Genomic DNA, 15,583 nt, shown 5'->3' with positions numbered 1-15,583 from the left:
GCAGCCTCCTGCCTGGAGGTGTTTGCAGCCAGGCTGGAGGTGGCTGTGAGCAACCTGCTGTGGTGTGAGGTGTCCCTGCCCATGGCAGGGGCTTGGAGCTGGCTGAGCCCTGAGCTCCCTTCCAGCCCTGACAATTCTGATTCTGTATTTCCTTTGTCAATCTTTTTAGTAGCTCAGGTTAATTATTTACTTCTGTACCTAATACAAACTACACAAAGATAGAAGCTGACTGCAGTGTGAAATTGGAGTCTAACCAGAGCTATTATTGGGAGTTGAAATATCTCAGTAACCTTTGCCTTCATCAGCTTGTGCTGTTCTAATGGCATGCCTCCAGAAATACATCTCCAATGCCTCTGGGCCCATCAGAAGGATCCATCCCATTGCCCATTTCTCATTTTTGTGTCCTCTTTGTGGCACAGAGCAGACTTGAAGTCAGTTTATTAGTCCCCTGACATAACCATTAGGAGTAAACTGTTATTTGCCTTTGTAAGTGCATCACTTCTGCAAGGGATAAATCATTCCACAGAAAGTAATAATCACTGCTCCCCTTCTCTGATCTGTTTGGCTTCACATTTCTGAAGGGTTTCTGAAATGCTTCCCTTCTGAAATGTTTTGTTAGGGTTTTTTTTACACCAGGTTTTGAAGCTTAGAGCAGGTTTTATTGGCATGCAGCTTGCAGTGTGTGATTTTGCTTTTGTTCTCAGAATTAGCTACAGAGCAGAATCAAAGCTTTGAAACCTGTCACCAGCTGGCATCTGCTGAGGCAGCCCAGGTTCTGGACAGGAGACTCCCAACTGATCAGATGCCTCTGAAAAGGCAGAATACTGGAGGCTCTTCACCTTTAGTAATTACAATGAAGTTTTAAGGGAGCTCTCAAGCCAGTCCTGTGTGCACAAGAGCTCTCAGTGTGCACTTGCAGCCCAGAGAGCCAAGCAGAGCCTGGGCTGCAGCAAGAGAAATGTGGCCAGCAGGGCCAGGGAGGGGATTCTCCCCCTCTGCTCAGCTCTGCTGAGACCCCACCTGGAGTAGTGCCTCCAGTTCTGGAGCCCCTAGGACAAGAGGGGTCTGGAGGTGCTGGAAGGTGTCCAGAGAAGGGCCAGGAGGATGAGCAGAGGGCTGGAGCACCTCTCCTATGAGGACAGACTGAAGGAGTTGGGGCTGTTCAGTCTGGAGAAGAGAAGGCTCTGAGGTGACCTCATTGTGGCCTTCCAGGATCTGAAGGGGGCTACAAGAAGGCTGGGGAGGGACTGCTCAGGATCTCAGGTAGTGACAGGACTAGGGGGAATGGACTGAAGCTGGAGGTGGGGAGATTCAGGCTGGAGGTGAGGAGGAAGTTCTTCCCCATGAGAGTGGTGAAGCCCTGGAATGGGTTGTCCAGGGAGGTGGTTGGGGCCCTGTCCCTGGAGGTGTTTAAGCCCAGGCTGGCTGAGGCTCTGGGCAGCCTGATCTAGTGTGGGGTGTCCCTGCCCATGGCAGGGGGGTTGGAACTGGATGATCCTTGTGGTCCCTTCCAACCCTGACTGATACTACTACTATTTTTCCTATCAACAAGATGTTTCCTGGAGAAGCTAAGAAGCCTTTATCTCAACTGCAGGTTACAGGGTTTGGTTGCCAGCAGTCAGTCAGGGTCATTCAGCCTGGTGTGAAATGCCAGGCACAAATATCCCCTGGTTATTTATGCTCCTAAAGAGATAAGCCTGTCACCTTCCACATCAGCTGCATGCATGAGAAAGGGAAGATGATGCACAAAGAGAGCAGCAGTCACTTGCACAATGTGCTCAGCAAAGCCAGCACACACATCCAGTTTTCCAGGTGAAATATCTCCTGGCAGTGTCTATGCTGCTAAGGAAAACCTTCCATTTACAATCACAGAATTGTTAGGGTTGGAAGGGACCCCAAGGCTCAGCCAGTTCCAACCCCCCTGCCATGGCCAGGGACACCTCACACTAGATCAGGTTGCTCACAGCCACATCCAGCCTGGCCTCCAGGGATGAGGCTTCCACCCTGTTCCCATCATGGATCTTCAGAGTCATGAATGAGCAGCTGTTGTTGGAGGGTGGTTGTGAGCCCTGGACCAGGGACACATTCACATACAGTATGTTCCTTTAGTAACCACAAGGACTTGGAAACTTCATTTTGCTTATGGAAACCTGAGACTGTAGAGCTTCCACCCCCCTCCCTGGGCACCCTGTGCCAGTGTCTCACAGTCTCACAGTATAACCAAGGTTGGAAGAGACCCCAAGGATCATCAAGTCCAACCTGTCCCAACAGACCTCACAACTAGACCATGGCACCAAGTGCCACATCCAATCTCCCCTTGAACACCTCCAGGGACGGCGACTCCACCACCTCCCTGGGCAGCACATCCCGATGACGAATGACTCGCTCGGTGAAGAACTTTCTCCTCACCTCGAGTCTAAACCTCCCCTGGCACAGCTTGAGACTGTGTCCCCTTGTTCTGGTGCTGGTTGCCTGGGAGAAGAGACCAACCCCTTCCTGTCTACAACCACCTTTCAGGTAGTTGTAGAGGGTAATGAGGTCACCTCTGATCCTTCTCTTCTCCAGGCTAAACAATCCCAGCTCCCTCAGCCTCTCCTCACAGGGCTGTGCTCAAGGCCTCTCCCCAGCCTTGTTGCCCTTCTCTGGACACCTTCAAGTGTCTCGATGTCCTTCTTAAACTGAGGGGCCCAGAACTGGACACAGGACTCAAGGTGTGGCCTAACCAATGCAGAGCCCAGGGCACAATGACCTCCCTGCTCCTGCTGGCCACACTATTCCTGAAGCAGGCCAGGATGCCATTGGCCCTCTTGGCCACCTGGGCACACTGCTGGCTCATGTTTAGGCAGCTGTCAATCAGCACCCCCAGGTCCCTCTCTGTTTGGCAGCTCTCAGCCACTCTGACCCCAGCCTGTAGCTCTGCATGGGGTTGCCATGGCCAAAGTGCAGCCCCTGGCACTTGGACTTGTTAAATGCCATCCTGTTGGCCTCTGCCCATCTGTCCAGTCAGTCGAGGTCCCTCTGCAGAGCCTTTCTACCTTCTAACTGACTAACATCTGCTCCCAGCTTGGTGTCATCTGCAAACTTGCTGATGACTGACTCAACCCCCTCATCCAGATCATCAATGAAGATGTTGAAGAGGATGGGGCCCAGCACTGATCCCTGGGGCACACCACTGGTGCCTGGCTGCCAGCTGGCTGTGGCACCATTCACCACCACTCTCTGGGCTCAGCCTCCAGCCAGTTCCTAACCCAGCACAGAGTGTTGCTGTCCAAGCCACGAGCTGACAGCTTAGCCAGCAGTTTGCTGTGGGGGACGGTGTCTCACCGCCCTCCTGGTGAGGAATTTCCTCCTGCTCACATACAGTCAGTGAGAACCTCTAGGATTTATTCAGTTTGGCAGAGGCAGCAGTCAGCAGCTGAGAGCTGCAAGAGGTGGCTCTGCAGGGAGGCTGAGCCGTGAGGTGCAGCTTGCCAGGGACATGGGCTGAGTGCCCCCGTGTGGGGACAGCTCCTGCGTTCCCGGTTAGCTCAGCTCATCCCCCGCGGTGAGGACGGCCGCACGCTCCGGGATGATGTCATTGCACACGCCGGTGGGGCTGTGCCATACAGCTCTCATCCCTCTTGGCTGGGGGTAGGGTGTGCTGGGCTGTTGCTAGGCTGGTTTCCAGGTGCTTGTGCATCGTTGGAGCTGCTGACTAATTAGCACAGTCACAGGTTAACTCAGGGTTCTGCCCTGTAAATGGTGCTTTTACCTTCTTAACTGTCTCTGTGTATAGCTAGATAAACACATATTGCCCCTCTTAGTCCAGAATCGAGCATCACCAGCTCTGCTGTCATGGTCACTGGGAGTTCTGTGAACCTGGAGGTATCAGCAAGGTTTTCATTTGCTTTGAAGAGGTGGAATCACAGAATTGTCAGGGCTGGAAGGGAGCTCAAGGCTCAGCCAGCTCCAACCCCCTGCCATGGGCAGGGACACCTCACACCACAGCAGGTTGCTCACAGCCACCTCCAGCCTGGCTGCAAACACCTCCAGGCAGGAGGCTTCCACCACCTCCTTGGGCAGCCTGTGCCAGGCTCTCACCACCCTCCTGCTGAAGGATTTCTTCCTAACATCCAATCTGAATCTCCCCACTTCTAGTTTTGTTCCATCCCCCCCCCAGTCCTATCACTACCCAACATCCTGAAAAGTCCCTCCCCAGGTGGAAGTGACAGTGGAGAACATCTTCCCTTCCTTACCATGAGCCCTCCCCAGCCCAGCCTGCTGCTGTGTGGGAGCAGGGAAGCAGCGATTTGTGCACGCAGCAGCTGCTGCCCCAGCCCCGTAGTGGTGCACAGATTGACTTAGTGCTGGGGCTCTGTGTGCCTTACATGAAGAAGCTGTCAAGCTTTTACTTTGTACTGCTTTGTAAGTGCAGTATATTTTAATAACAGAAGAACTCTTCCCATACCTTTATTTTTGTCTCCCCTGTGGCACGCAGGAAGAGTTCAGTTGTCTCCAGGCTGTTGCCACCTTTGCTAATAAACTGAAAAACAATGAAACCAATGAACTGCTGTCCTGGTTTGAGGCCAGGCAGATCCTCTCTGGCCCCTGAGAAGGGCAAAAGGGTGACACTCACACAAATGGAGTGCAGAAGTGGTGGAAAGTTCAAATGGAAAAGCAGCAAGTGTTTTACTGGGGCTACAAAGCATAGTGACAAAAGAATCCCAAAGCATACAGAGCCCCTTACAGCACACCCAAAGGCCTCCCTTCTCAGGGTATACCCAAACCCCCCCAGGGCTCTTTCTTCCCCCCCACTGCTAGGCTGGTCTCAGGCTGGCCAGGTCTGAGACTGCTTCCTCCCTTCTCCTCCTGGCCTAAGAGGCCTTGAGATACTCCCCCAGTGTTACCCAGTAGGGAGCATCTCCTATGAGAGCAGAGAGGGAAGAAAGAGGAAGAGAAGGACTTTGCAGATAGAATTATAGGGAGCAGGATATTATGGGTATGAAATACACTGCTCCCTGTGTCCAGCTGCTGGGCTGGGCCCTCGGGGCACCGGAGGTGTAACTGGTGTGGCAGCAGCAGGAGGCAGCCAGCCTGAACTGCCACAGCTACTGAGCACAGCTTCTCCAGCTGGGCACCAGGACTTTTTGTTGTACTAAAGGCAACTGTTTTCTGTAAATATTAATACTTTGAGGCTGTTTTGTGGATAACAGCTTGATGTTCTTGTATGCTATTTGATCTGTGAACAGGTGTGGAGAAGGGAATGAGGAGTTCCTCCCTGTTCGCTGAGCAGCACTCAAAAATCACTCTGATACTTGAAATGGCCTTTTTCTCTCTCTCTCTCTCTTCCTCTCACCATACTTTTGAGCAGTTCTAAATTGAAGAGGGACAGGGTTTGAATGCATTCTGAGTCTTTGAGAGACTAAGACTCCACTTCTGGAGAGCCCATAATCGTTCAGCTGTACACATACCATTAACAGTCAGCAGAAGTTTTGTCTTCGCGCGCTCACAACCGTCCTCTTCTTTTATGTATGAGCTTCTTGTGCTTTTCCCTTTGAACAGGATACATCATTTACTACAGCACGGATGTGAATGCTGAAATACATGACTGGGTCATTGAACCTGTTGTGGGGAACAGGCTGACCCATCAGATCCAAGAGCTGACCCTCGATACCCCCTACTACTTCAAAATCCAGGCTCGCAACTCCAAGGGCATGGGGCCCATGTCTGAGGCGGTGCAGTTCAGAACCCCAAAAGGTAAACTGCCACCTACAGCTAAACATCTCCCTCCTCATTTCCCAAAGGCAGCCTCTGTAGGATACCAGCACCATGCATATTTGGGACTGGCAAAGGCAGGAGGAGAGTGGAGTTTGACTGGAATGACATTTTCTCTTGGGTTGCTCTTGCATGTAATTAACACATCTTGCCGGTGCTGCTTGGCTGCTGGATTAATTGTGTTGTTTCAGACCCACTGGTGGGCACTTTGTCATCTGGTTGTTAATGCTCAGGGGCCAGGTCCTGAGCATGCTGCTTAGGAAAACCACTTTTTAGCTGCTCTAAGATTCTAGGTCTAGTTGTCACCTGCTCTTTGGTGAAGAGGTGGAAAGCAGCAGGCTCTGGAGCTGGGGGCTTGGATGATACAGTAGGAAGGAGTGGGACACAACAGGCTCTTCAATCAAGAGCTGCTTGGTGGGGGATAATTAAGGAGCAATGCAAATGCAGGACAGCTTGCAAAAAAAAGTACTCTAAGGAGAGGTGAAAAGTACAAAGCTATGCTTTTTTTGAGCAGCACTTTTGCCACCTGAGCATGGGTGGGCAGAGAGCTCGAGCTGGGCTACTTATACTATGTAAATCTTTCTCTCACTCCTTCAAGCCTTGTGATCTTTCTCTTGTGTTTTTGTTTCCTTCCCTGTGCTTGCCCCACTAGCTGAATCCTCAGATAAAATGCCCAATGATCAAGGTAAATCAACAGCCACACATTCTCTTATTCCATCCTTCACACATCCTGTTTTTCACCTGTCCATGTGTTGTTGCATTTCTTGATGAAGCCAGTATCTGCTGCCCTGACTGCAAAGGAGCTGGTTCCCCTTGTGCCTGTGGTAGTGGACGAGCTGCAAGTCCTGCTGGTGGTTTGGGTGGTGGGACTAGAAAGTGCTCTCTGCTGTCAGATGTCAGGGGAAGGGAGGAGCAGAGCTGTGCCAGCGCTGAATCATCCTATCAAAGGGGATCTGGGTTGAGTGGTGCTCCAGCCAGCCCCTGACCGGTGATGCAAGATCTCAGCACAGAGGTGGGAGATCAAAGGGTTCTTTAATTAGCACAGGTGCTGGTTTGGGAGCTCTACATCTACAATTATTTGCATGATAAAGCAAAGTCTGGTCTAGAAAGTATGCTCTAGAAAGCTTTTTGTTTATTTTTTACAAGGCAGACTCTGCTTCTGGGCTCGTTTAGGCTCCAGACTGTCCTCAAGAGCACAGCATTAGCTGCTAAAAGCCTGAAGGTTTTCAAATGCTAGCTTGAAAAATGGGAGCTTTGCCTTTCCTACATTGAATTATAAGGTAGATGTCCCAGGGCTATTTTTGCCTTCTTCCAAATCACCTAAAAGCCCAATAAAAAAGGAGAAGAATTAGTCTAAAGGGATGAGTTTAAAAGGACATTGGCAGGCAGCTTAGGCATCGCATTAAATAGATCCTAAAGGGCTTGAGAATGAGCTCTCTCTTCAGCTTGCTTTTCAACTTGTTACTTAGAAGTAATTTATTAAATATGCTTTTACCTTCTGTGTGCCAAATAATGCTGATACCAGACAGCCATGGAATCAATTCCTCCCCAGACCCGTGGAGCAGAGCTGCTGATCTGGGAAGCAGATGATTAGCACGTCAAGGGTAGTGCTCAACTGCCAGCAGAGGAGCAGGAGGGGGTATTAAAAGGGGCTGTGTAAAAGTTGCTGGTTTCAGTTCCACACCATTCTAACCTCCTTTCTGCAGATCATGAGATTCCTTCTCACCTGTTGTTGTCATCCTACAGGAAGAGGAGAAGGCTGAGAGGGGATCTGATCAATGTCTATCAATACCTGAGGGCTGGGGGTCAGCAAGGAAGGGATAGGGATAGCCTCTGCTCACTTGTGCCCTGTGACAGGACAAGGGGCAGTGGATGGAAACCACAGCACAGGAGGCTCCACCTCAACATGAGGAAGAACTTTACTATAAGGGTCCCAGAGCCCTGGAGCAGGCTGCCCAGGGAGGTTGTGGAGTCTCCTTCTCTGGAGACTTTCAAGCTGCATCTGGATGTGTTCCTGTGCAACCTGTGCTGGATTCTGTGGTCCTGCTCTGGCAGGGGGGTTGGACTCTTCCTCATCTCCAGTCTCAATCTCCCCTCTTCCAGCTCAAAGCCATTTCCCCTCATCCTGTCACTCCAAGCCCTTGTGAAAATTCCCTCCCCAGCTCTCCTGGAGTCCCTTCAGATACTGTAAGGCTGCTCTAAGCTTTCCCTGGAGCCTCTCTTCTCCAAGCTGAACAGCTCCAGCTCTCCCAGCCTGTCCCATATGGGAGGTGCTCCAGCCAAGGCCAAGATGTTAAAGAGAATTGGCCCTAGCACTGAGCTCTGAGGAACACCACCTGTGACTGGCCACCACCTGGATTTAACTCCATTCCCCACCACCCTTTGGGTTATTTCTTAGGCACTTCAAGTTTGCCTTGTTTTCAAAACTGGGTTCTGTATCTTGTGGCACCTTGGTGGACATGAGCAGAAACTGACAGCAAGCAGTCAGTGACACTATCAGGTCTCCCTGAGCTGCTGCTCTCCACACGGGGTCATGTGCAGGTAGACCCTCCTGAGGGTGGCTGCAGCCTTCGGGGCAGGACTGTGCTGCCTTCCCTGGGTCGCTGCCTTCCCTGGGTCGCTGCCTTCCAGTGCTTTTATCAGCTGAACAGAACAGGATTTCTTTTCAGCCTGGAGAAGAGAAGGCTCCAGGGAGACCTTAGAGCAGCCTTCCAGTACCTGAAAGGGCTCCAGGAGAGCTGGGGAGGGACTTTTGATAAGGGCTGGGAGTGACAGAAGGAGGGGCAGTGGCTTTGAGCTGGGAGAGGGGAGCTTGAAACTGGAGATGAGGAAGAAATTCTTGACAGTGAGGGTGGGGAGACACTGGAACAGGTTGCCCAGGGAGCTTATGGATGCCCTCTCCCTGGAGGTGTTGAAGGCCAGGTTGAAAGGTGTTGGGCCAGGTTGAAAGCCAGGTGAGGCTTTGAGCAGCCTGGGCTGGTGGGAGGTGTCCTGCCCATGGCAGGGGGTTGGAACTGGATGATCTTCCACTCCACTCCAAGCCATTCTGTGATTCTGTTCATGCAAAGGGGATATCAAACTGGGTGTTTGAATACAGACATGGTGGAGGGAGTGCAGGCTCCAGGATCAACCACCTCAGCTCAGCCTGCTGCACCCAGGTGTGCCACACCTCCCTGTGCAGGTGCCTTTGTCTGATTATCTGCTCCATTATCAGCTCTTAACTTCAGCAGCAATTGTTTTCATTTTCTTACTGAATTACTCTTGGCCAAGGGAAGGTCTTTGCAGAACTCATTAGAAGCCTCCCTCATGAATAACAATTCTGCAATTAGAACTCTTATCCTTATCAGTTAATGAGCTGTTAATCTGGTTAATATGTGCCACGGTGGCTTTTTGTATTAGGCTATTTTTAAGCAAGAGGACTTGGGGAGATGTTTTCTGGAGGTCTAAAGATAGTGTGGCTGCATAGTTACTGTTACCAGCCCAGTTCCTGAGGCTGACATTTAGTTTGTTTGAAAATCCCTGTTTTCAATCAGGCAGGAGGATGGGCAGAACTCGGGCACCCCCCCAGCTCCCCCCATCCAGCACCTTTTCCCTCACCGTGCCTGCGTTAGGGCTCCAGCTGCAGCGCTGAGAACCTGCAGGGTGCCTGTTTGTCCTTTGAAAATACCACCCCTTGTGGTTTTTATTCCACCCCCTTCTCCCACAGCTTCTCTGCTTGCCCCAAACCTATCTGCAGTGCCAGGTTCAGTGAGTCAGAGCATTCATCTTGGCTGCTCTTCCCTCCTCTCTTTGGTGCAGGTTATCTGGTCACGCAGGTGGTGATACCCTAAATACCAGCTGCATAAAATGGGAGTGAATTATTTCATTGCTGCTGCTGCTGCTGCCAGATTGTTCAGCCAGCACTTCACAAAGGGAATTTGCTTGCTCCTCAGTGCAGTGCCCTTTCTAGTCTGGCACCTCCAAGATGTCTTTTTCTTCATAGATTTGTCCTGCAAGATGCCTTCCCCAATATTTTAGGCTATGTCTACCTGCTCCCTGTGTGACATTCCTCCTTTCCCCCTTCCCAGGGTGTAATCAGTGCTGTGTGATCACCCTCACAGTGACTAAGTTACAGGTTTGGTACCAAAGTGGCTGACATCCCCTCAGGCTGTGCTGCCATTCAGACCTGGCCAGCCTGGAGAGCTAGGTGAAGGGCACCTCATGAAGTTCAACAAGGGCAAGTGTGCAGGGTCCTGCACCTGGGGAGGAATAAGCCCTGAGGGGCTGACCTGTGGGAAAGCAGCTCTGCAGAGAGGGACCTGGGAGTGCTGCTGGACAAGAAGTTCATCACGAGCCAGCAGTGTGTCCTCCTGGCCAAGAAAGCCAACAGAAGTCTAAGGTGCATTAAGAAGAGTGTAGCCAGCAGGTCAAGGGAGGTTCTCTTTCCCCTCTACTCTGCCCTAGTGAAGCCACATCTAGAGGATTGTGTCCAGTTCTGGGCTCCTCAGTTCAGGAGGGACAGGGGAGGGACTGGAGAGAGTCCAATGGAGGCTACAAAGCTGCTGAGGGGCTGCAGCTGTGTGAGGAGCAAAGGCTGAGAGCCCTGGGGCTGTTGAGCCTGGAGAGGAGAAGCCCCAGAGGGGATCTGAGCAATGCTCAGCAAGAGCTAAAGGGTGGGGGGCAAGAGGATGGGACCAGACTCTTTTCACTGGTGCCCAGTGACAGGACAAGGGCAATGGAAGTGAAAGTTGCAGAAGGTTCCATCTGAAGAAGAGAAACTTCCCTGGTGTGAGGGTGTTGGAGGCCTGGAGCAGGCTGCCCAGAGAGGTTGTGGAGTCTCCTTCTCTGGAGAGATTCCAGACCCACCTGGACATTGTGCTCCTGGGCAGGCTGCTGTGGGTGCCCTGCTTTAGCAGTGGGGTTGGACTGGATGAGCTCCAGAGGTCCCTTCCAACCCCCCAGCATGCTGGGGTTCTAAGACTTGACTTTAGGTTCACAGTTTCCATTTGTTACACATCCTTGAGCACATCCTTTCCTCCTTGTTGATGAGAGAGGATTTGTAACTGAGAAACTCTTTCCTGACTCTGAAACTGCTGAATTTGCAGCCTTTGGGGATTTTGTGGTTTGGGGTTTTTTGTGCATATCAGTGGAAAACAAAGTGCAGAGGTTTATGGATTTCTCTGCCAAGAGGAACGTTGTTCCTTGCATCTTGCTGGATGTTCCCCCTGCTATGGTGCTCTTGTCATTAATGGTAATTGGGCATTAGTCCATTTGAAAGAAAGCAAAGCAGTGTAGGAGCCAGGGGTTTGTCTCTGTGCAGCTGTGGGAAGTGTTCTGCTGACTCAGGAGAGGGCTTGACGTGAGAGGTGAACCTCATGTGTCTTGCTGTGGCAGTGAGTGATCTGAACGAGACTTGAGTTATTGAAGAGGAAAGTGTTTGTTGGAGTGCACAGTGGTGAGACCCCACCTGGAGTGCTGTGTCCAGGGGTCTGCTGGAGAGAGTCCAACAGAGACTTACGAGGATGATGAAGGGACTTGAACATCTCTCCTGTGAAGGAAGGCTGAGAGCCCTGGGGCTGTTTAGTCTGGAGAGGAGAAGGCTGAGAGGGGATCTGATCAATGTCTATCAGTGTCTGAGGGGTGAGTGTCAGGAGGAAGGTGCCAGGCTCTTTTTGGTGGTGCCCAGCGGTAGGACAAGAAACAGTGGTTACAAGCTGGAACCCAGGAGGTTCCACAAGGAGAAAGTTCTTTACTGTGAGGGTGAGAAGCCCTGGAGCAGGCTGCCCAGAGAGGCAGTGGAGTCTCCTTCTCTGGAGAGATTCCAGCCCTATCTGGATGCATTCCTGTGTGACCTGTCCTAGGTGATGCTGCTTTGGCAGGGGACTTGGACTGGATGATCTATAGAGGTCTCTTCCAAACCCTGCCACTCAATGCTTCTATGACAGCATGTCAGCTGGGAGGTCAGCTCCTGCAGTTAGCACCTTGGAGCCCACAAGCAGTTGCTGAGGTTCAGGAGGAGCTGTGTAGTCATAGCTGGCTGCAGTAATGAAGGCACAGAAGGGTTTGCTTCCATCATCAGCCTGTCAGACTTCAAGCTTTGAAATGAATATATTTTTTCCCCCAGGTCTCACCAGAAGCCTTTTTGTAGTGCTTTTTTTTTTTGTCACTTGTGGGGAAGATGAAACCAAGAGAGAAGGAATGGGGAGAAGCTGACAGCCAAGTTTTTATGGACAGGCAGGGGCTTAATGGTATTTGTGCTGTGCTTTTGATCCTCCCCTTACTTCCAGTCTCCCACTGGAACGAGGTATGAGGAGAAGACATCTGTATCATTACTCCTTCAAGGTGGTCAGCTGCCTGTCCAAGGATGGCAAAGCCTTGTGCCTCAATGTATAGCTGTGCACTGCTGCAGATCATGGTTGTGTTTGTACAAATCCAGACCAGTAAGCTCACACAGGAAACCAGTAAGGCAGGAAGCTAATTATTAAGCAGCTCTACTGAAGGAGTGGTTTACTGCTTGGGGAAACACAGCTGCTGGTCAAAGCCAAATGGTTGGAGGGCAGGAGAGGGAGGAAACAAACAGAACTGCTCAGAGAAGTTCTTGAAGAGCTGCCTTAGGGATGCTGTGCCTGTGTGCCTGCCTGTGTCTAAGATTACATCTGCCACCTTTGCAGCCTCGGGAGCCGCGGGGAAGGGGAATCGCGCCACGGACATAGGAGCAGACTACAAACCTCCTCTGGGTGGTAAGTGGAGTTTCCATGTCAGTGCAGTGCCTTTTGGTGGCTCACTGAGTGATGCTATCTCCTCTTGAAAACACTGGCTGCAGAATAGGAAGAAATTCTTTCCAGTGAGGGTGGGGAGACACTGGAACAGGTGCCCAGGGAGGCTGTGGATGCTCCCTCCCTGGAGGCATTCAGGGCCAGGCTGGATGAGGCCTTGAGCAACTTTGGCTGGTGGGAGGTGTCCCTGCCTGTGGCAGGGGAGGTGGAACTGGGTGATCTTGAAGATCCCTTCCAACCCAAACCATTCTGTGAGTCTCTGCCAGCCTGGTTTTCTCTTTAGGATGTGAGTTGCTCCCACTCAAGCAATGGTAGCACACTTCTGTCACAGAGCTCTTGCCTGCTCTGTGGGGATATCATTGCCTGCATTTCCATTTCAGTCTTGGCAAGCAGATCTTCCTCCCAGTTCAGTTTTGGATGGCTGCTGCACTGCACAAGTGTGAAATTAATTCAGTGAGAACATATTAGGAGGGGAAAAGAAAAATCATCTTAACTCCATCTCCTTACTAGCACTGTGCATTGCAGATGCACATTGGGTTGGGGCAATCCCAAGCACTGATACAGGCTGGGGAGGGCCTGGCATGAGAGCAGCCCTGAAGAAAAGGCCTTGGGGGTGCTGGGGGAGGAGAAGCTCCACAGGAGCCAGCAGGGAGCACTTGCAGCCCAGAGAGCCAAGCAGAGCCTGGGCTGCAGCAAGAGAAGTGTGGCCAGCAGGGCAGGAAGGGGATTCTGCCCCTCTGCTCCACCCTGCTCAGACCACAGCTGGAGCTCTGGGGCCAGCTCTGGAGCCTCTGTGCCAGGAAGGCTCTGGAGGGGCTGGAAGGTGTCCAGAGAAGGGCCAGGAGGAGGAGCAGAGGGCTGGAGCTGCTCTGCTGTGAGGACAGACTGAGGGAGTTGGGGTTGTGCAATCTGGAGAAGGCAGTTACAGGAGACCTAATTGTGGCCTTCCAGGATCTGCAAGGGGCTCTAAGAAAGCTGGGGAGGGACTTCTGAGGGTGTCAGGGAGGGATAGGACTGGGGGGGATGGAGCAAAACTACAAGTGGGGAGATTGAGATTGGCTGTGAGGAAGAAGTTGTTCTCCAGAAGGGTGGTGAGATACTGGCCCAGGTTGCCCAGGGAGGTGGTGGGAGCCTCATCCCTGGAGCCAGGCTGGCTGTGTCTGTGAGCAACCTGCTGTGGTGTGAGGTGCCCCTGGCCATGGCAGGGGGGTTGGAACTGGCTGAGCCTTGAGGTCCCTTCCAACCCTAACCATTCTATCATTCTATGCCTCGCCCTAAGGTAACCCTCATTAGTGTTACATAAAAAATGTCTCTTTCAGAGGGGAGTGACCACTGCAGAAGTCTTGACAGCAGCTGGTGGGATTATTTGGCCCAAGGTGGGGGATGCCTGCAGTGCTGCAGTTTCAGCAGTGTCCCATCTCAGTTCTGCTTAGACTGAGCTGTTGATTTGCTGGGGATAACTATTCGAGTAGGGCGAGGCTAAATCTGGATGGACTGTTAGGCCAGATGGAAATGGCTCTACAAAGTATCCTGGGGATTTCACAGCTTCCCAGAAACACAGTTGGTAAATGACAAAAAAATAAGCAAGAGCTTCAGATGAAGTCCTAGCAGCCAAACCATCTCTCTCCTCCTGCTCATCTGTTCCATTCTAGGAGTGGCTGTGGGTGCCGCTTGCTTTGGACGGGGATTTTTTTCTGGGTACTAACTAACAGCCCTTTCTCCCATCTCAAACTCTTCCAGGCAGCAACAGTCCCCATGGAAGTCCTACTTCTCCCCTGGACAGCAACATGCTCCTTGTGATCATAGTGTCTGTTGGAGTGATCACCATTGTGATCGTGGTGATAGTTGCTGTCTTCTGCACTCGCCGGACAACTTCTCACCAGAAAAAGTAAGGTGTCAGGGGGGCACTCTGCCCTCTCCTCCCTTTCTCAGTTCTAGTCTTCCATCTTTGCTTTATGATGCTGTAGAATTGATTACTTTTAAGGCTTGGGGGCTGTAGAAATTGAGTTCTGACACCAGATCAGTAATGCAGATTGAGTTCTGGTGTTCAGCAGGTAGGATGCATCAGCACAGCTAAGCTGCCCTGCGCCTGGTGATGATAACCTCCTGGTTTTCCTGATCAGGCAAACTGAGGCCTTGCTTTCATGTGTACCTGCACCTGCCCCTCTCTGAGGAGCAATTACTGTTTAAATATTGCTTCCAGACTCAGGCCACTACATGTTTAGAGCTGTGAGATCTCAGCAGCTCAGGCTGATCCTCACTTCTGTTCTTAGCAAGTCCTTCACTGTGCTGAATGTGCTTCCAGGCTGTGCATGGTAATATCCAATCTGTAGAGAGATTACAGAGGGGAATCTGAAGCCGGTGCTGGGCTGCTTAGAAAAGTGCTCCAAGATGCAAAATAAAAGGGTGTGAATTCTTCCCTCCTCTAGAGCAGCTGGATTAAGACTACAGCAGTGCTGCTTCCATGTATAGACTCCTGAAGGCAGTTTCTGCATGGGTTTGGGGAAAGAACTGAAGAGAGCTGAAAGGTTTTGGGTTTCTTTCAGTGTGGAAGGACTCTGTGATGATGCAAACCAGAGTCTGTAAGAAAGTGATTAAAAGCCAAGCTTAGAGGAAAACCACCACTTGGTGAATCATCCTGCAAAACCACAAGTCTTTCAGGAGAGGAGGGCAGGGATAGATGAGTGATGGTCTAGCAGCTGGGGGATGTCTTTGGGAAAGGGCAAAACTCATCAGCTTGCACCCAAGAGATGTCTTTTCTGTTCAAAGAGCAGAAATAACCCTTGACATCTTGCCTTTGTTTTCCCAGTTTCTAAATGCCACCTCTCTCACATGGAGCAGCCCACAAGCAGTGAAACACCTTCTGCTCTGCTTCACTGGCTCAGCTGCAGGGCTCAGAGCAGGGTGCTGGCAGCACGGCTGGCTGCCGCTCACCTACAGAGAGGTTCTTGTTCACTGAGGCTTGCAGAAGTCTGGTTAGTCATATCCCAGCCATTTGTAGGAGCTGGGCTGCCCAGGAGGAGCACCTTGTCAGGTCCAAAGTGAGGAGTGTGTGTGGAGGGCAGTGCTGGAAC

General features: G+C 51.5%; 1 protein-coding gene across 1 annotated transcript in view; it reads left to right on the top strand.

The window, feature by feature from the left end:
- The window catches only part of NEO1 (neogenin 1), a 326,802-nt gene that overhangs the window by 294,631 nt on the left and 16,588 nt on the right, over nucleotides 1-15,583 (top strand). Inside the window, exons 20-23 of the mRNA XM_054168810.1 lie at nucleotides 5,542-5,736; nucleotides 6,407-6,439; nucleotides 12,405-12,473; nucleotides 14,250-14,397. Coding sequence (XP_054024785.1) covers nucleotides 5,542-5,736; nucleotides 6,407-6,439; nucleotides 12,405-12,473; nucleotides 14,250-14,397 — 445 coding nt within the window. The remainder of the gene's footprint in view (nucleotides 1-5,541; nucleotides 5,737-6,406; nucleotides 6,440-12,404; nucleotides 12,474-14,249; nucleotides 14,398-15,583) is intronic.

The sequence above is a fragment of the Dryobates pubescens genome, chromosome 17, assembly GCF_014839835.1.
Source record: "Dryobates pubescens isolate bDryPub1 chromosome 17, bDryPub1.pri, whole genome shotgun sequence".
In the NCBI taxonomy this organism is placed as follows: domain Eukaryota; kingdom Metazoa; phylum Chordata; class Aves; order Piciformes; family Picidae; genus Dryobates; species Dryobates pubescens.
This window is presented reverse-complemented; position numbering and strand designations above follow the sequence as displayed.